The sequence below is a fragment of the Eulemur rufifrons genome, chromosome 27 (genome assembly GCF_041146395.1).
Source record: "Eulemur rufifrons isolate Redbay chromosome 27, OSU_ERuf_1, whole genome shotgun sequence".
Taxonomy (NCBI): domain Eukaryota; kingdom Metazoa; phylum Chordata; class Mammalia; order Primates; family Lemuridae; genus Eulemur; species Eulemur rufifrons.
This window is the reverse complement of record NC_091009.1, coordinates 31,309,819-31,328,316: the sequence shown is the minus strand read 5'-3', so window position 1 is coordinate 31,328,316 and position 18,498 is coordinate 31,309,819. Positions and strand designations below refer to the sequence as shown.

The 18,498-nt window shown below is 59.9% G+C and overlaps 1 protein-coding gene across 2 annotated transcripts; it reads right to left on the bottom strand.

Moving 5' to 3' along the window:
- Positions 1 to 1,800: 1,800 nt before the first annotated feature.
- On the bottom strand, positions 1,801 to 18,028 carry LAD1 (ladinin 1). Of its 2 annotated transcripts, XM_069459627.1 has the most exons (11): positions 17,679 to 18,028; positions 9,105 to 9,242; positions 7,312 to 7,801; positions 6,907 to 7,245; positions 6,263 to 6,367; positions 5,413 to 5,456; positions 3,782 to 3,854; positions 3,534 to 3,671; positions 3,117 to 3,203; positions 2,752 to 2,826; positions 1,801 to 2,395 (listed from the first exon to the last, which is right to left on the bottom strand). In XM_069459627.1, the coding sequence occupies exons 1-11, from the start codon at positions 17,714 to 17,716 to the stop codon at positions 2,390 to 2,392; spliced, it is 1,533 nt and encodes a 510-aa protein (XP_069315728.1). In that variant the 5' UTR covers positions 17,717 to 18,028; the 3' UTR covers positions 1,801 to 2,389. The 2 variants fall into 2 exon arrangements, with proteins under 2 accessions (XP_069315728.1, XP_069315727.1); XM_069459626.1 differs by having other exon boundaries at positions 6,907 to 7,801; positions 17,679 to 17,932.
- Positions 18,029 to 18,498: the final 470 nt, after the last annotated feature.

The following is an 18,498-nucleotide window of genomic DNA, read 5'->3' as shown; positions in this document are numbered from 1 at the left end:
CTGCTCCCTCCCTCGTCCCTGGTGGCCTCTGGACCCAATGGCCTTGATCCCCTGGCTCCAGGCTTATGCCCTGCCACGTGGGCCTCCACTGTGCCAGCGGATCAGTGGCAGGGCAAGCTGAAGCCACGTGCCTGCCAGCCAGCATCCTGGGGGACAGGGGGACCTCGGGAGGCAGACGGAGGGAAGGTTCACGGAGGATAGCAAGGAGGGAACCGGGCTGTCCGGGGGTGGGAAATCATCAGCCCTCTTTCCCATCCTAGCCCACCAGCCTCCTTATACATCCCAGCCTGGAATCTCCAGGAAATTAGGAATTGTTTTTCCTAAACCCTCCCTTGAGGGTAGGATGCTGTTCCTTGCAAGCCCAACAACCCTTCAAACAAGCCGTCACTTGCTTGCACGGATGGTGGGAAGGAGGATCTGGGCATTTAGGTCCCCACAGAATCCCCTGGGAAAAGCCCAGTAGGTGCTTGGTGTTCACAGACCACGTGTGTAAGGTCTCTGCGAATTGTTCCCAGGCAGGGGCGCCGTGCAGAGCTGTGGGGCAGTCACCTAGCCAACGAGAGGACCCAGCCACCATCTGGCAGCCACTCCTCAACACAGCAGGGGTGGCCCTGTCCACTGAGGATGTCACCGTCTTTGCCAGTAGATACAAAGTCACCTCCCAGTGCTAATGGGAGATGGGGAGAGAAAGCTGCAGCGGCACGGGAAGTGGCATCTGCTGGGACAGTGCTTGCAGATTTAAGGACCCACAAGACCACAGGCCACCCATGGGGTCACAGGACCATGGTGGCAGGAAAGGAGAAGGGCAGGTCAAGGAGTGGAGAGTGGGCAGACCTCCTGCCTCCAGGGGGCGCTGTCCCACCTCCTCCGAGGGGCCTCTCCCACCCACCTCGCCAGCCAGTCACTAGCACTGATCCACCACCCGCTGAAGTCACCCTGGTGTGCATTTGTCTCCTTGTTTCTCAGCTGCGTCCCGAAGGCCCTCATGTGTCGGATGCACGAATGCAAAGGACAGAGAGCCGTGGAGAGGTGTCACCCCAGCCCCACCCCGACATCCTCCCCAGCAGCCTGGGGGACAGTGTGCAGTCACGAAGGGCCCCCACCCTGAGGCTGCAGCTGCCGGGACAGCCCCCCACGGCCTGGCAGCTTCTAGGACTCTGCTAAGAAGTCTGGGTGGGGACAGTTTTGCTTACTGGAAAAGTTCACCTGTCAAGGGGACTTTCCACAATTTAGAACATGAGCATTTGAAAGTCCTTTGAGGTCATCTGCTTGAACCCTGGGGCTCAGAGAAGGGAGGGATCAGACTCGAGGTCCTGGCAGAGCCAGGGAAGCTCAAGTCTGCCCCGTCTCTGGCAGCCACTCCTCTGCCCTGCCCTCAACTACAGCCTTAAGGGGTTGACAGGGCACCGGCCGACTTTCTTAGTGTGGTTTGTCCGAGACTCTCCAAGCTCACACGGGCTGTGATGTCAGGAGCATGGGCCACAGGGGCGGGCCTGGCACTGCGTACTGTATGTGGCAGTTTTAGACGCCCAAGTCACCAAGCTTGGACTGCTGGGTGACAAGCCCATCACCGTAACACAAGGAGGGGAACGACTAAGAAAATAACGGTGCTCCCCACACCGCAGATGATCCTTGTTAGGAAGAAAAGCCTCTAGAAGGATTTCATTTTTAAGGTATCATTAGTCACTTACACCTGAGAGTGAATGAGTTTATCAGATCCTTCTGAGAACAGGTTTTTCAAAGAAAGGGTAAGTGGTTGCACAAAACAGGCACTTAGTTCCCGGCCAGGGCAGGGAGAGGGGACAAGGCAGGGGGAGGGGACAAGGCAGGGAGAGGGGACAAGGCAGGGAGAGGGGACAGGGCAGGGAGAGGCACATGGGAGGCACAGGGCAGCACCTCCGCAGTCTGGCCAGAGAGGACTTCAGGGGTCGGGAGCAGGCCCCAGGGACCAAGGCGGGTGGGCCAGGGCTCAGCGAGGGAGACATCACAGGCACATGGAGGGACCTGCTGGCAGCAGATGAGACAGGTGACCCTGGAGTTCTGGAGATGCCCCGCCCTGACCCTGGAAGTGAGCAGGGAGGAGAGACATCTCTGGACAGGACACTGAGGCCCCACCGTGCTGACATGCACCAGTGCTGGGCCCTGGGCTGGCGCCTGGGTCCCAGCATCTGCAGCAGGACAGGGTACCAGGGTACCGCTGTCCCTAGAGGCAGGGCCTGGAAGGAGCTGGTTGAGTCTCACAGATATTCCTGCCCCCTAGGGGCCCCAGTCAGGCAGGTCCAGGGGCAGGAAGGGGGCAGGGGCAGTGAGAGGCAGGGCGGTGCTGCGGGAGGCAGGGCCCGGGAAGGTCCTGAGATGCAGATTTGCAGGTCTGTCTCGGCACGGCTTGTCACACCTGTGGGGCAAAGGTCTCTTACGACAAGGAAAGGGGCTTCCTGGGGCTAGGAGGAGAAGGGACCCTCTAGACAGGAAGGCATGCCTTTGCCCAAGCCGCATGCCCACACGTGGTCAGAGCCCTGCGATGTGTGGGCTGAAGGGGTCGGGGGCTCCGCAGAGCTGCAGGGAGCAAAGCCAGCTGAGGGCTCCGCCATGTTCTCAGGGTTGGCTCAGACCAGCCTGTGCAAGCAGGAACGGGGGCATTCTGGGTGCTTGGACTGTCCAATTGCAGGCCAATCAGTGTGTGCACACACAGGGGGCAGGGCACGCGGGGGTCTCCCACCCAGCACCCAGGGCTCTGTCCACTCTATTCACCTCGGCATCCAGGGGGTGGTCTGGTTTCCTGCCCCACTGAGTCCTGTTGGCGGCTGCCGACTCTCTCGGTGCCTCCTGATTGGGGGCGGCAGGTGGAGAGCAGGGACTGAGGCAGGGCTGCGAGGGGCCAGGGATCCCAGGCCCACCCCCCCACTCCAGGTGTCCTCCTCCTTCCTGAAAGGGCAAAGGACCCAGACCACCCTCCTCTCTGCTGCACTCCACCCCCCAGGCCCACCCACGCCCTCCCTGCCACCCCCGTCTCCACTCCTGAACCACTCACTGCTTTTGGGGCTGTCCCCCCCTCACCCTGAGCACCCCACCATGACAGGGCCCACAGCAAGAGACATCTGGGAGGGACAGGGTACCTGGGGGTCCTGATCTCCAGAGTCCTGGGTCCTGCTGATCCACAGGTTGAGCCTGGATGTCACAACCCCCGAGAGCTTCAAGTTCTCCTAAAAAGAGAGGCGTCCATCTCTGGGTTGGGGGCCACTGGCAGCAGCGAGGCATTTCCAGAGCCCAGGAATGGGGCTGACCCTCCCTCACTCCTACACACACGCCCATGCCACATGCCACATGCCACAAACACCAGGGTCAGCCCCTCCCCTTCCCCCAGGGAGCTATGCACACAGCCCAGGAGACGGGCTCAGGAACACGAACGGGGACTCAAGTCAAGGTTCTGCCAACATTAACTGACACATGGAAATACAGTTTTCCAGCACTGCCAGGGCCAAGGTTCAAGGATTTGGAGACTAAAGCCCCCTGGCGGGGCCTGCGCCCCTCACCTTGCGGCTGGAGGCTGGTTCCGCGCGGCTCTGGGCTGCCAGATCCTTCTCAAAGAGGTGGCGCTTGCTGGCCACGCCCACCGGTGCCACAAAGAACTCCGTGCGAGAGGAGCCCGGACACTTGACGGATGCCGACCTCTGGGAACAGAGAACACAAACTGCTGACCTGCGCTGGCCTCGAGGGGCACGGACCACACGGCGCCTGCTGCACCCCGCAGGTACCCCGCCTCGGAGGAGCCCCCACCCACCTGTATGGCTGTGTGGTATCGCTCCAGCTTCTCCCCCAGCTTCACCGTGTTGGCCGGGAGCCTCACGCTGGCACTGCAGCGGGGAGACAGGGCAGACCAGGTGAGACGCGCCCACCCCAGGGAGCCCAGGCCCGCCCCCTTCGCACCCCACGGTCCGGTAAAGGAAGCGTGGTCCTCCGTTACGGAGCAGGCTGTGTGGACGTGGTGGAGAACCACGGATCCCAGGGACTGTGCTCACCTCCCGAGAAACATCCCCTTCGGTAGGATGTCCCCAGGATCAGAAACGTCTTCCACTCCTTCCCTCTTCCCTTCTCCCCCACACCTGTCACCTACACCTCAGAAACCGCCTGAATCAGGCTCTTCCTTCACCCCCTCCCCAGCACAGCACTGGCTGTCTCCCCACCCACCTGCTGCCCCCCTCAGCTCTCCTCTCCTCTGCCCCCAGGCTGCTCCTACTCAAACACATCTGACCCTGTCTTTCTGGCTCAGACCCCTCCAGCCACAGGATAGGGACCAAGTCCCTGGCACAGCCTACAAGCTCCCAGGATCTGGTCCCTGCCCCTCCTGCCAACGCCGGTGCCACGCCGCTCCCGGCCACATGCCTACGTGCCAGCCAGCGGGACATCCCCCACTTTCCTCCAGGCCTTCTCACATGCTGTTCCCTCTATTTACAATGCCGTTCCTCTGGTTTTCCCCCTGCAAATCTCCCACCAGTCCTTGAAGTCCTACGTTGAACATCAGTTGCTCTGTGAAACCGTCCCCAGCTCTGGCCGGCTGAGCTGCTGCGGCTACTCCCGAGCTCCCAGCCCTGAGCTCACATTCCCGCCGTGCACCTGCCCGCCTGGGTGGCTTGTGTGAGTCGCTGGAGGGCAGCAACTGTCTTACTCATCTTCCTATTCCTCGTCTCCATCCCCACCCCCACCCCAGGCCTAGCCTAGCCCGGTAGGCTGCAGTAAATGTGCGGAGTGTGGATGAATACAGCGTGAGTGGGTGAAATTCCTAACACATAAGTACAACTGCTATTTCAGGGTTTTTCCCAAAGCACAGCCTTCAGACTGCTTGCATCAGCATTACAGAGCATAGGGGACTCGTTAAACCTGCAGATTCCCAGGCCCCCACACAAGACTGCCCCTCCCTACTGTGTTCTTGGTCCCCCTTCCTGGAAAGCCCTCCTCCCCCTTCCCACTTTTTTTTTGACACAGGGTCTCACTCTGTCACCCAGGCTGGGGTGCAGTGGTGCAATCACAGCTCAATGCAGCCTCGAACTCCTGGGCTCAAGCGATTCTCTGGCCTCAGCCTCCCAGAGTGCTGGGATTACAGGTGCCCAGCCCCACTTCCCACTCCTAACCTCAAGACTAAACCCTCCTCCCCCTTCAGAGCCCCACCCAAGGCCTGCCTCCTCCAAGGAGCTCTCCCAGATTCCTCCTCCTCCCTGTCCCATCTCACCCAGCCTTAGTCCCTCTGGTTAATCCCACCCCCCCTGCCAGATCTGGAGCCTGCGCAAGCGCTGAGCCTTCCCCTCACATGCCCTACAGCACAGCCTGGCACAAGGAGCGCCGGTGGCAGGTGGTCAGAAAATACAGTCTGAACAAAACCAAACAGGAGACAGCCAAAGCCTCCAGGCCGCCCACCTGCGGGTCAAGGGTGCTTCGGAGCTGTCTTTCTTGGGGCTCATCTGGAACGAGAAGGGAAGGCACTGGTGAGATGGTGGCCCCCCCCTTGAGAGAGCTCTCAGAACACTTCCTCCTGCTCGGACCTCCCGCCCTCTCCACTGCTCAACTCCCAACCAGAGAAACACACAGCCAGGCCTCATTAACAGCCCTCGTCTCCTCTGGGAAACACCTGCCCCACCCACCAGTCGGGGCCGAAGGCCTTCCTTAGGCTTCCTTCCCAGGGGGCCTGCGACCATGCTTTCCTATCTGCCCCCCACCGCCCACGAGCCCCGTGGGGCACCGATCAACACCCAGCCTCCAGCACACCCCCCGGGGCCTGGCACACGTCAGAGGCGCAAGGCCTAGTCAGACATGAATGAGTGAATGACCCGTGAACAGAGCAACTAAGAATCCATACTGCGACAAGGCGCATCATTCGTCCCACGGGGCAGTGGCAGAGCAGAGGGCACTAGGCGAGCCCTGCTGCTCCCACCCGCCCTCCAGGGCCAGCCTCCGCGGGCCAGGGACTGGAGCAGGAAGGTGCAGGCTTCCCGCAGCCCAGAGCTGTCCCTGCCCGCGCCACCTCCCTGCAGCGCTGGCCTTGCCCGCTAGAGGGGGCTGCTCACACCATTGACACCCACCTCCTAGGTCTCCCACCTGCAGTCCTAATGCAACCTGCCCCGTCTGGGCCGCCCTTGGGAATCCCAAGCCCCCATCTATCCAGAGGGCCTTCCTGCTATCCAAACTACGGCTCCTGTGCCGTAGCGGACCCTTGCTCCTCGGCTGGCCTCCCCGGGATTAGGTGGACAAGGGTGCCCTGGGCTCTCACCCGAAAGGAGATGGTCCTGGAGCTGGAGCGTTTGAGGGAGCTGCTGTAGGTGCGCTGGGTGGGTGAGGACGCGTCTGCCTCTTCTTCCTTGCTGGGGATTTTCACCTGGATGGAGCAGGGGACGTGTCACACAGAGGACCAGGGCCTGCCAGGCCCAGGCAGCATAGACCCCATGTGGCATGGCTCTTCCCAGGGGCTGCAGGAAGAGGTGAGAGCGAGACAGCCTTGCGCCTTCCTCTCCTGCCTCCTTTATCTGCTAGGGAGTGGCTGGCAGACACTGTCCTTTGGGGCCAGGCCACCAGGCAGAGCTTTCTAGGGGAGCTTCTGGAAAGACCTGAGGCTGAGGCGTGCCAAGGGTGCTGGGGTCCTGGAGTCCAGGCTCTGGGAGAGGAGGCGGTGTGGGGTTCCAGGTGTTCCCCGCCCCACAGCTGGTGCCCTGTGAGCTCTGGCAGCCTGTCCCCACCTCGGTGTACCTCTTCCGACCAGGGCTGGAAGCAGGCAGGGGGGAAGAGAGCCTGCCACGGCCAGCCTGCAGGTGGGAGGAAGGGAGGCAGCAAGGGACCCAGGGATCACCTGGATGGGACTGGCGGGGAGGGCCACGGGGAGGGAGGGGGGAGGCTGGGAGGGGCGGGAGCACTGCCAACCTGGAGTGTGATTGGCGGGAGGCGGGAGGCCACAGTTGGAGGGTCCAACGCCCCCTGCTCTGCCAAGGCAGGCGGGCTCTTCCCTGGGAGGGTCCTGTCCCTCTGCTCCTTGGTGGTGGCCGGGCTCCCCCCAGAGGCTGGCCGCTCCTGGGCCTGGGGCCGCTCTGAGGCCACTGCCCTCCTTGGGGACAGCTTGGTGTCTGAGGCCGGGCCTTTCTCTGAGACCAGCGACTTCTCAAAGATGGATGCTTTCTCAGACACCAGTCTCCGTTCCGGGCCTGATGCCTTCCCGGGGGGCGACATCTTCTCTGAGATGGACCTTTTCTCTGTCACTGCTATCTTCTCCAACACAGATGGGTTCTCGGGGGCTGGGGTATTCTCTGAGACACTTGCTTTTTCTGGAACCAGCTTCGTCTCTGGACTGTCTCTCCTCTCTGACACCGCTGTCTTCTCCGACGGGGGTGTTTTCCCCGTGGCCAGCGCCGGCTCCGAGACGAGTCTCTTTTCTGCTCTCTTCTCTACCATAGAGCATTTCTCCAAGACTGGGGTCTTCTCTGGGACCCCTTTCTTCTTGCCTCCTGGCTCCCTGCTCACCGCGCTCTCCTCCTCCAGGGCCCAGGGCCCCCGCTGCTCGCGGCTCAGTCTCCGGCGAGGTGGGGGCTCCACTTCCTTCTTGGGCATCAGGGGTTGCTGCGTGGCCTGCCCAGGGCCCGCGCCGTCCCCTCCCTCCTCCGCCTCCAGCCTCTCCCGGACGGGGCCCTGCACAGCCTCCAGCACCTGCCGCCTCTGCCTCCGCTCCTGCCTCGTCCTGAGGACGGCCTGGACATCCTCGTCTGCATCTTTGGAGGCCAGGGGCGGGGACTGAGGCCCCTCCGCTTCCTCCACGCTTGGCAGCCTGAGTCAGAGATGGGAGGGGTGGGATCAGATACCGGGGTGGGAGCGACCCTGAGTGCACCTCACCCAACAAAGATGCCTCCGGGGCCACCAAGGAGAGGCGAGGAGGTCAGGCCTGGGCCTCCCCCACCACCACCACTTAAATAAGGTCACCTTTGTCCACTCTGTGTGGGGCCTTCGAGGTATCATTTGAACAAAGCACTCCGTACTTTTTTAAAAAGTTTATAAACCCCTGCAAGGCCCAACCGTTCCATGTTCAGAAACAATCAACAAACCCTGAGCAACTACTCTGTATGTGCCAGGCCCTGTGCTGGGCATGAAGGGTCAAAAGGAACAAACACAGTCCCTGCCCCTTAGACCTCAGATCAGGTCAAAGGTCACACTGCTAACTGGCAGGGGAACTGGGAGCAGAACCCAGGGCTTCCGATGCTCTGTCCCACATTCCTGTCAGTCACGTGGGGACAGGGGGCTGGGTGACAAGTATCGGTGCAGCCCAGGGCACGCACCCTGTGCTCCCTTCTCTGGGGGACCTAAGGAAACAGGAGTCACACGAAAGGATTTTCCAAAACGCTGAGCACTTGGTCTCCAGCAAACGAGTTCCTTTTCCTTCCGCACCACGCTGATCTCCGTGTGATTTCAAGCAAAGTCACTCACTGTCTGAGCCTCAGTTTTCAGATCTGCAAACTGGGCTTGTCGGGAAGCAAAGTGAGGGTCATCTCGTGAGAGTGCCCAGCATGGCCCTGGCATGTAGGAGCATTCAGTGAGTCCCAGACCCTTCTCTGCTTTTCCCTCATAATCCCCAAACCCAGGTGGCAAAAGAGCCACAGTGTTCCTGCCCTCAGGAGTGAGTCCTAGAGGGCCAGGGCTAGAGGGGGCAGCCTGGCTCATGGAAAGCGCTGGGCCACAGAGCTTGCCCGGTCTGGGTGCAAATGCTGGCCCTCCCGCTCCTTAGGTAACGATCTCAGCAAGTCACCTAAGTACAGTTGTGCCCACTTTCTCCACCTGTAAAATGGGTTATCAAATCTACCCTCTCAGGGATATCGTGAGGACCAAGTGAGCTATGTCCCTGTGTGTCCGGTTAAGTACTGGCTCACAGCAGTGACTGTAGCTATGACGAGGGTGGAAGCTGGCAGGGCTGGGCAAGGGCCTGGGGAAGGTGAGGAACCCGAAGTCCATCTTCACGCCTTTCGGTCTCACTCCCCGGCAGGCCACACATGCCACGCTCAGTCTGTCGGGGGCAGCCGAGTCCATCCCCACCACCCACGATGGGGAGATGATGCCCTGGCCCACCCCGGCCCAAGCACCTTGCAGCGGCCGGCCGGTCTCCGTTCTGGCTGAGCCTGGGAGCCTCGTCGTCCGCGGTAGAACTCAGGCTGCGGTGCCGCCGCCTGCGCTCGCGCTCCTGCTCCTCCTCATCCTCCAGAGTCCGCTGCCGGGCCAGGCTGGGGGGGAAGAGGGGGTCAGCACAGCCCAGGACAGACCCAGGATGCCCCCAAGCCGGTCTCCCGTGGGGCTGGAGAAGAGACCAAAGGCCCTCCAGGCCTGCGCAGGAACCGGGGCTGGTCCGACCCCAGACGCACACCCTGCCTGTCAGGGACCAGCAAGGGCTCTCAGCGTGGACTGTGTGTTCTGATCACATGCTGAAATGGTAATACTGTGGGTGTGTTGGGGTAAATGACATATTATTAAAACTAATTTTGCTTCTTTTTACTCTTTTAATGTGACTACCCCAAAATTTTCAATGTTAATAGTTCACATTCTATGGCTATTAAATTTCCACTATGGCTACAGGGATTTAGGTTAGACCAGGGATTCTCCACCTCAGCATGGTTGACATTTTGGCCAGAAAATTCCGTGTATGAGGCTGTCCTGATAGAGGATGTGGGCAACACCATCCTCCAGCTATGACAACCAAAAACGTTTCCCAACATTGCCACACGTCCCCCGAGGGCCACAGTCGCCCCAGATGAGAACCACTGCAATGGACTTTACTCTGGACTCCGGGGCGGGACAGGGGGGACGTGGGGCCTCCTCTCGGGGGTGGCGAGGCGTGTGCAGGGTGGGCGCGGTTCTGCGGAGGAGGTAGAGGAACTCGCCCAGCGCCTGTCTCTTCTTGGTCTCGGGATTCTTAGATAACATCCCCCAATGGACAGCCACAGAGAAATGTCCTCAGAGGTACTCAAGTCCCCACAGAATTTCTTAGTTTTTAGGAAGGGGAAACTCACAAATAAGACCAATTATACCCGGAAAAGACTCTGGTATCATCTCCCCTTCACTTCCGAGCACCTCCTGGTGCCTCCCTACCTTGGGACGGGAAGAACGAAGCCAGAGGCCAGCGGAGCTGGGTGGAAACCCAGAGGACGTTCCCTGTCTGGGAGCAACAGGACCCCGCCCGTCCCGCTTTCGGTTCCCGCCCCCAGGCTCTCTCCAGCCAACCAGCTGACCCCACCACGCTAGCGACTACTTCCTCACGCACACGCCTGCACACCGGCCAGCGCCAGTCCAAACACCCACCTCTCCAGGGCCCTGCCTGTCCCCATCATCCTTGTCCCCCTGCAGTACCGCCCACCTACCCCCGGCCCATCTTCCCTTCCAACCCAATCAAAGAGCAAATAAATACTGGCTGAGCAGCTGTGACAGGCCAGCACCATGTCCAGAATTGTCAGGGGGGTGTCACAGAATGACATGGCAGGGTCTCTGTCGTGCTAGTGACAAAGAGAAGCATGTCCATCAGTAATTCCCCCAACCGAAGTCTGGATGCTGCTCTGCAGACTGAGAGAACAGCTGCCATGGGCCACGACCTCAGGAAAGGCTCACGGAAGAGACCGGACCTGGGCTGGATCCCAGGGAGCGTCCCAGGTGATGGGGGCTGGGGTGAAACTGGCTGTCCAGGCAGAGGGGAGAGACGGAGCCAGCTGAGGTCAGAAGGTCCAGGGTTTGTTGGGGACGGGAGGCTGTATTCGCCCAGAGTTAGGAGAGGGCTAAAGTACGGCAGCAGGCTGACAGGCGAGGCTTCCCTGGTACCTTCCTGCGACTCCCCCTGGCTGTCTGGAGCCCAGATCGGAAGGCTCTGGAAAGGCCCCCATCTCCCCTCCCAGGGTTCCAGCAGTGGCTGTAAGGCCTCCCCTCGCCACTGTCGGATGCCGAACTCTCCACCCTTTGCTCTCTCAGCCGCTGCCACCGCCCAGCCCTGGCTCCTACTAAGCTGTCCCCCACCAAGGGTATCGCCACGCAACCAAGCCTTGATTTAAAAAGGAGACACATTTCTGGGGGGAAAGCGCAATCAAAAAAACCTGAAAATTTTACATAAAATGCATCTGTGGGCCTCCTGGAGAAAAGATTCCCAGGGGAGTCTTTGGTAAGGCGGGGTCAGATGTTCTAGTTTCTCATCCTCCCGCCCTGGGGCAAGTCACTTCCTTTTCTCTTCCTCAGTTTCCCCTCCTAAAATGAGGAGGATGCCACAAGATGGCTCCAGCTTTTTTCTAGGTCCAGCATCATATTTACTGAGTCCACATTCACTAACCAAATACTTGCTGAGCACCTACTATGTGCCAGCCAGGATTCCGGGGGCTGGGATACAGGAGGGAGAGACCAGTAGGGTCCTCCCCTTCACTGAGCACATACCTGGGGATGTCGGCGAGTCAGACAGCGAGCAAGGAAACAAGCCCATGAGCACAATGACATCGGCTAAGAGTCACCGGACAATGTAACAAGGCGAGTGACGTGAGAAGGAGCCAGCAGAGCCAGACCCAGCTGCAGAGTGCCCCAGGAGGAGGGCACAGCCAGTGCAGGGTCCTGGGAGGGAGGAGCTGGGGATTCAGGGGAGGAAGGAGAGTCAGAGCCAGAGCGTGGTCTGCAGGGAAGCTGGACAGGGAGGCATGGCCAGAGCGGAGGGCCCCAGAGACCAGAGAAAGAACTTGGGTTTTTTTCTCAGTGTACTGAGAGCCACTGGAGAGCTGTACACAGAGAGGTGACATGATGGGATTTCTATGTTTTAACCTCTTTGGCTGCTGTATGGAAAATGAATTGGAGGGGGCAGAGGAGAGGGGAAAGGGGGTCCCATCAGGAGGTGCCTGCATTGCCCAGTGAGAGCTATGGTGGCTTGAACCAGGGTGGCGACAGAGAGATGGGGAAAAGTGATGGATTCAGGACGTGTTCTGAAGATAGAGCCGACAGGTTTTGCCGATAGACTGGATGTTGGGAGGTGGGTTCAGGAAAAGAGGAGAATCAAGAAAAACTAGATTTTTGGCAAGAGCAATTCCTGGTGCTGCCATTAGTAAGATGGGAAAGACCAGAGGAGGAAGGAGTTTGGTGGGAGGTTGGGTGACCATGGAAGGAGAAAGGAAAATGAAGAGTTCTGTTTCTAGCTTGTTCAGAATGAGAAGAAACCAGTGAAAAGCAAAGGAGATCGAGACACTGCAGCCAGCTGGGCATGGGGGTGCACGCCTGTAGTCCCAGCTACTCGGGAGGCTGAGGCAGGAGGACTGCTTGAGCCCTGGATTCTGAGGCTGCAGTGAACTATGATCACACCACTCCAGCCTGGGCAACAAAGCAAGGCCTTGTCTCTTAAAAAAAAAAAAATAAATAATGAAAAAAAAACCAAGAATATGCAGCCAAGGGAGATCGGAGGTAAACCAGGCGATGGTGCTGCCGTGGACAGAGCAAGGGTCTCAGTTAAACGCTACCACGCGGGAGAATGGCACCAGGGTGCAGTCATGAGCACAGAGGCGCCTGGTCCCCTGGAAGAGCAGCTTCGGTGGGTGGGCCAGCGCCTGACGGGGCTGGTGAGGGGCGAATGGGAACCAAGAAAAAAGCATTAGTGACTGGCAGCAACTCTTTTGAGAAGTTCCACTGAGAAGCAAAGCACATAAAAGTGGACCATAGCTAGAGGAGAATGTGGACTCAAAGCATGCTTTTTTAAATTGAAGTATAATTTACATGAATACACAGATCTTAAGTTTTGCTTTTTTTTTTTTTTTTTAAGATGAGTAAACGAAGGAGAACGGAGAGCGTATGAGAGGTCTGAAAACAAAGTGTGAAGCTGCCCTGCCGCGGGCGAAACCACCACAGGATACACGTCCGTCGTCGCCAGGGTCCAGCATGGCGCCCGGCACCCACTGGCAAGCAAGGCTCTCTCCTCCCTAGGAAGTGCCAAACCTCGGCCTCCACATGGAAGAGCACACCCTGGGGACCAAGTCCTGAGCGCCCCCAAAGGCCATCTGCCCACCTCTGCCAGGGAAGGTGGGCGCCTGCCCATCACCCACAGGAAAGAGCTGCCTTTGGGAGGGAACCTTCCAGATCTTCCCAATTCTGCTGTCAGGGCAGCTGTTCTCGGTGAGAACCTCAGTCCCTCCGGCGCCGGTCTCACCTCTCTCCCACGGCAGTGGACATAGGGAAGGGCCCCAGTCAAAGCTCCCCCATGGCCTTCACCACGGAACCCAAGCAAGCATCCTGGGCCTTCCCGTGACCCCCGTGAGCGTCCGTCACTGACTGCACACGGCTGCTGGTCTCTTGGAGGCAGCTCTGACATCACATCTCATCTCAGCCTCTCCCACTCAGACTTGGAAACGCCAACTCCGCCTGGCTTTCACGGAGGCCGCGTCCTCAGCTCTGTCCCTCCTGGACGCAGCCCTGCTCCTTGGCCACAGTTTGAGACCAGCCTTTACCCTCCGAAGCTGAGGGAGCCACTGGGGAAAGTGACCCACAAAGCTGGAAGCGCCTCTCCGCTGACCACACCCACAGCCCGGCGGGGCTGGAGCCCCCAGGATTCCTTGGTCCCAGCAACCCGGTTCCCAGCGCTGCTCTCAGCCCCGGGGGAAGCAGCCTATCTGTCTGTCCTCCAAGGGGCCCTACACAGTGTGGCATCAGTCAGAGCCTGGTCTCCCTGTAAATGACTCACTCCCCAGGCCAGTCCCAGTCCTGAGGGGTCTCCAGGGCGGGACTGTAGGAGGCAGGGCCCATGTGTCCTCACGTGTCCCCAAGCTTTGCACCAAACCCCACAGTTCAGCCACGGTGATGTGGTCCTTACCCCTGCTGCTCAGAAATCACAGGGCTGCCTTCTACTCAACACCCTGGAAAAATCCAAGTGCCGTCATCACCCCACCCTGGGGAGAAATGTTATCTCCAGTAAGCAGAGTGACAGGCCTCCGAGGATGAGGAAATGGACAGAAATGGAAGGGAAGGCAAAGGTCAGTCCCTGGGAGGGACCTCAGCAGGTGCAATTATTGAAACCCCAATAATAAACAATTAAGAGCTTAGGACGGTGCTTAACATTTGATAAATACCGTAAATAATAATATCAATAAATAAAGGAATACGGGATGAAGTGAGTGCACTAACATCTCAGTGCTAACTCTAATGCCAGGCACGACTCCAACACTGTTGATGTGAATCTCTATAACTGTGTGAGGTAAGGGGGCCATCCCCAGTTTGCATATGTGGAAACTGAGGCTCAGAGGAGTTAATAGCTTTCCCAAGATAGCACAGCTAATAAAAAGAAGGAACCAAGATTTCAAACTAGGTCGGCCTTCCAAGCCCATGCCCTTAGCCAGGATACCAACTGCCAGGAAACCGTCCTTCGAGGGCTGGCCCCAAACCAGAACGGGAGCCCAGTAGCTCGACACCCAGGGGAAGGAACAAGCAGGCCCAGAGTGCCTCTGAATGTGTGGGATTCCCCACCCTGGGACAGGCAGGAGCTCGGGGTGCAGCCGGGGAGAGCAGAGGTTTGGGGAAACCCAGTGGCCAATGCATCATTGACCTTCGAGCCCCAGAGCCAAGCCCTGGATGGAACCTGCAGGCCCCCGGAGCTGATGCCACTGCCCTGGCAGCTGCCCCACCCCCTCCCTCTCAACGAGGCTTTCCTCCACCTCCCGGCCTGCGGTTGGAGCACACATCCCTCTCTCTGCCTCCACGGAGGGCTGCTGTCCTCCCTGCTCCCGACGGCACCAACTCTGTCCTTTGGGGATGGGGGTCCTCTTAATTCTAAAGGACATTCTGCCCTGTAACTCACTGGAGAGCTGGTTCTGACCTCTCCCCTGGGGGTTTTCTTCCTGAAGTCTAAGCTCCATCTACTTCGCAGCAACTGATAGCAGGGTTTTAGGTGCAGTAGTTGTTAAACGTTACGTTTAGCAGTAGAACCTGTATTCCCAAATCAAATCACAGAGAGAAGCCCATCATATAACAGATCAAGGCTCAGCTCCTCTGGGTGAAGTGGGGAGAGGGTGTGAAGGCTGCCCCAGAAGCATTTTGTAGAACCCTGGGACTCAAGGAACATAATTTGCAAATCGTGGAGGATGGGGTAGGGAAAGGGAGAATAGAGCAGGGAGCCTGGGGCCTGGCCATGACCTTGGGCCAGTCTCCAGCCCCTGAGCAGGGCAGGCCTCAGGCTCCCCTTCCACAGGAGGGGACGCTGTGGGTGATGGCTGAGGTCCCTTCCAGCCCTGATGGTCTAGGGAGAGGTTTGAGGAGAACACAGGGCAGTGCCTAGAGGTGGCAGGGCTGCTCAAGGCCCAGGCAGGGAAATGATTAACCACTGGCTGCTCAGTCCCAGGCACTCTCAGACCCACCCCTCACCCCCTGCAGACAGGCCTGGCCCAGCCTCACCCGTCACCAGGTCAGTCCAGGGAGGAAAGGACAAGGCCTCTGAGCAGGGCACCAAGCCAGCCAGCTCACCGCTGCCCCCAGCCCAGGACTGGAGCATCTGAATTCCCACCTAATGCCAAGGATGGGCTGCAGGCTGGCCCTCAGCTACCCACCCACCTCCCCACCTGGGCCCCTACTTGTCATACCCTCGGCGCAGTCCTCCCCAGGCTGGGAGGCTCCGTTGACAGTGACTCACAGCCCTTTCCTGCCTGCCCGCTGAGGCTTGTTCACTCAGGGAGCGGAGCGGGAGTGGTCCTCCGTTCCAGGTGCCTCATCAGGGTGACTGTTGGCAGCAGCTGCGTCTGCCCACAGGGCTCTGAGAGGGCTGGGGCCAGGCAAGGAGGGCAGACCGGGAGCTCTATGGCAGGACTGGTTCCCTGGCGCTTCCCTGGTACTTACGCTGGACGTCCCGTGGGAGCTCAGCCCCACCCTGCAGCCTCGTCAGTCCACGTCTACCTGAGCAGTGGACGAGCTGAGAACAGACCTTGCTCTTATTTTAAAAGTTCCAGTGCCCCGGCTGCCTCCCCCACCCCAGCACACACCCCTGTGCGTATCCGGGCATGCTCTGAGACACAAAATCACACAGACCCCACCAGACTGCGAACCTCTGAGGAAGTAGTGTCTGCTTTATATTTTTAACCCAACAACGCACAGTACTGAGGTCTTCAATAAACATTTAAGTTGAACAGACTCAAACTCCCAAGCTCCAAACTCAGCAACACAAGAATCTACTGCCCACATAGGTGTCTCGTCGCTACATACACCCTAAGCACGCTTGCCCACACGTATGCCGCACACACACATAAGCACACGTTCACAGGCCCAGATGTGCCCACACCCAGAAGCAAAGATGCTCCCACACCACCCCCCAGCACACTGACCCACAAGCACACGCGGAGCCCAAGACCTTGACTTGCCAGCCCCACCCTCAGCACAGATTTCTCTGAGGTGTGTCCAACCCCTATAGCAGCCTGGCTCCTTTTCCAGAGCACCGAGTTACTCCCTTCCTGGAGCTCACCTTCTCCCCATTCTGGACCCCATGGGCCCCACCCCCGCAGTGGGGTGCTTCAGAATGCTGTGAGGTCTTAGGTCTTGAGGGTCTGGAGAGGTGGCCCCCTGCCCCCAGGGGATGAGCTGTTAGGGGGAGGCTGAGTCTGAGACAATGAAGCAGCCCTGGAGGTCTTCAGGGAGGGCGGGAGGCGGCAGGAGGAAAATCTGTGCAAGATGCCTTGATGGGGAAGACCTGTGGGATCCAAACTGTAGGGTGCGGGTCTGCACCTGCACAGGTGGCCCTGACCTCATGAAAAAAGCCAAGACCCAAATGCCCTCCTGGGAACAGCCAAGAGCCTAAGGGATCAAAGGAGTAGGACCCTCACTCTGGGCTACTGCTTGAGCCTCAGTTTCCCTAGGGACAGGATGGGGGTGTGCCCAGTGGGGGAACGAGGAGTAGACACCGTGGGAGCGCCTGTGAGGAGAGGTGTGGGATAGCTCCAGGAGGAGTCACCAGCCACGATGAGGGTCGCAGCCTCCTGGACGCCCTTCCGGGCTTCTGTGGCCCTGACAGGATGCCCAGCAGACCGGGACAAGACACCTAGTCCCCTGACTCTCTGGGGGACCAGTTCACAGATAAAGACTCCAGCACAGCGGGGGGCAGCAACTATTTTGAGGTCCCCAGCATAGATGCCACATTAAAAAGCCACACTCAGAGTTGGAGCCTCCCTTAGTGGGAAGAGGGTCTGTTTCCCTCTGGTCCTATTCACTGATGCCTGTTCCGCTGACCCTACAAGGTGACACTCCTCCTGCTCCCCCCTCCAAAGGGGCGCTGAGGGGCACCTCCAGGCCCACTCACAACTCTCTAGTGGGAGCAGTGCCGGAGGCTTCACTCAGAAATGAGGCGTGGAGGTTACTCCTGAACACCTCCCCAATCCCCCAAAACGTTCCTGCCTGCCCCCAACCCACGGGGTGGTCACATTCCAGGGGCTGTCCAGACTGGGGACCACCCTTCCCCAGGCACCCTGTTTGAGGCCTCAGGCCCCAGGGAGAGGACAGGAAGCGACAGAGAAGCAAGAGCACGCACCCCGTAACGGGAGGGCTCCCGAGTTTGGCCCCAATTCTGTCCCGGCTGAGGAGCAGCAAGACAAGGCTTCGGCCTCAGTGCCGGGGTCCCAGGGCAGGGAGGAGGCCCATGCCCAAGCGGAGGAGATCCGAGGGTGCACCCCGACCCCCGGCCCGCTCACCTGGACAGCGCGGACCAGTCCTTTCTTTTGACAGACATGCTGCCGGAGCCCCGCGGCCGCCGCGTGCGTCGCTCGGCGCCCAGCCGGCCACCGCCTCACCTGCGCGCCCCTCCCCCGCCCGCCCAGGTAGGGTCACATGGCCGCTTATCTCACGCCCGCACGTCCCGCGCCGCCGCGCTCCGATTTGCCGGCCCGGGAGCGGCCTCCGGGGTGTGGGCGTCCCAGACAAAGCCGCATTGACCGCAGCCCGGCCCGCCCCGCCGCGCGGCCACCAGCGCCTGGTGGACTGTCCGGCCCGCGCGGGACCGACCGACGGACGCCGGGCCGGCGCGGGGCTGCTCGGCCGCCCGGGGCGAGGGCGGGAGACTTCCTGCTCAGAACCAGTCGGACCAGCTTGGCGCTGGGCCGCCTCCTCGCCCAGTGTCGCGGCCCGGGGTGCCGGGGAGTGGGGCGGGGGCGGGGACGCGAAGATTGGGGTCAGGCTGAGCTCTCTGCTGGGAACCCGACTTAGCCGCAGAAACCCGAGCAAGACGCCAGCGCAAAAGTTAGAGCAGGTCATGTCGGGTCTGCGGCGCTCGGTCCCTTCCTGGCGAGCGTCCTCCCCGCGCCAGGGCTTCGGAAGCCACCCGCGCCACCACCCCTAATAGGCCCTGCCGAGATAAACAGGGCATGGTTTTCTCCGCGCTGCCTACAGAACACGCCTCCCACGAAGCCAGCCCCTCCCAAAGGGGGAACCTTAGACTGGATTCAGCAAACATCTGAGTGCCCACAGCACTGAACACACGAATATGTCCGAGACGCTGTCCTTGCGCGCTGATAC

Coding starts and splice junctions, on each gene's coding strand:
- LAD1 (XM_069459626.1), bottom strand. CDS start 17,716: ATGTCTGTCAAAAGAAAGGACTGGTCCGCGCTGTCCAG. Junction 6,368..6,906: donor TCCCGCCAATCACACTCCAG/GTTGGCAGTGCT, acceptor TGCTCCATCCAG/GTGAAAATCCCCAGCAAGGA. Junction 3,672..3,781: donor GATACCACACAGCCATACAG/GTGGGTGGGGGC, acceptor CTCTGTTCCCAG/AGGTCGGCATCCGTCAAGTG.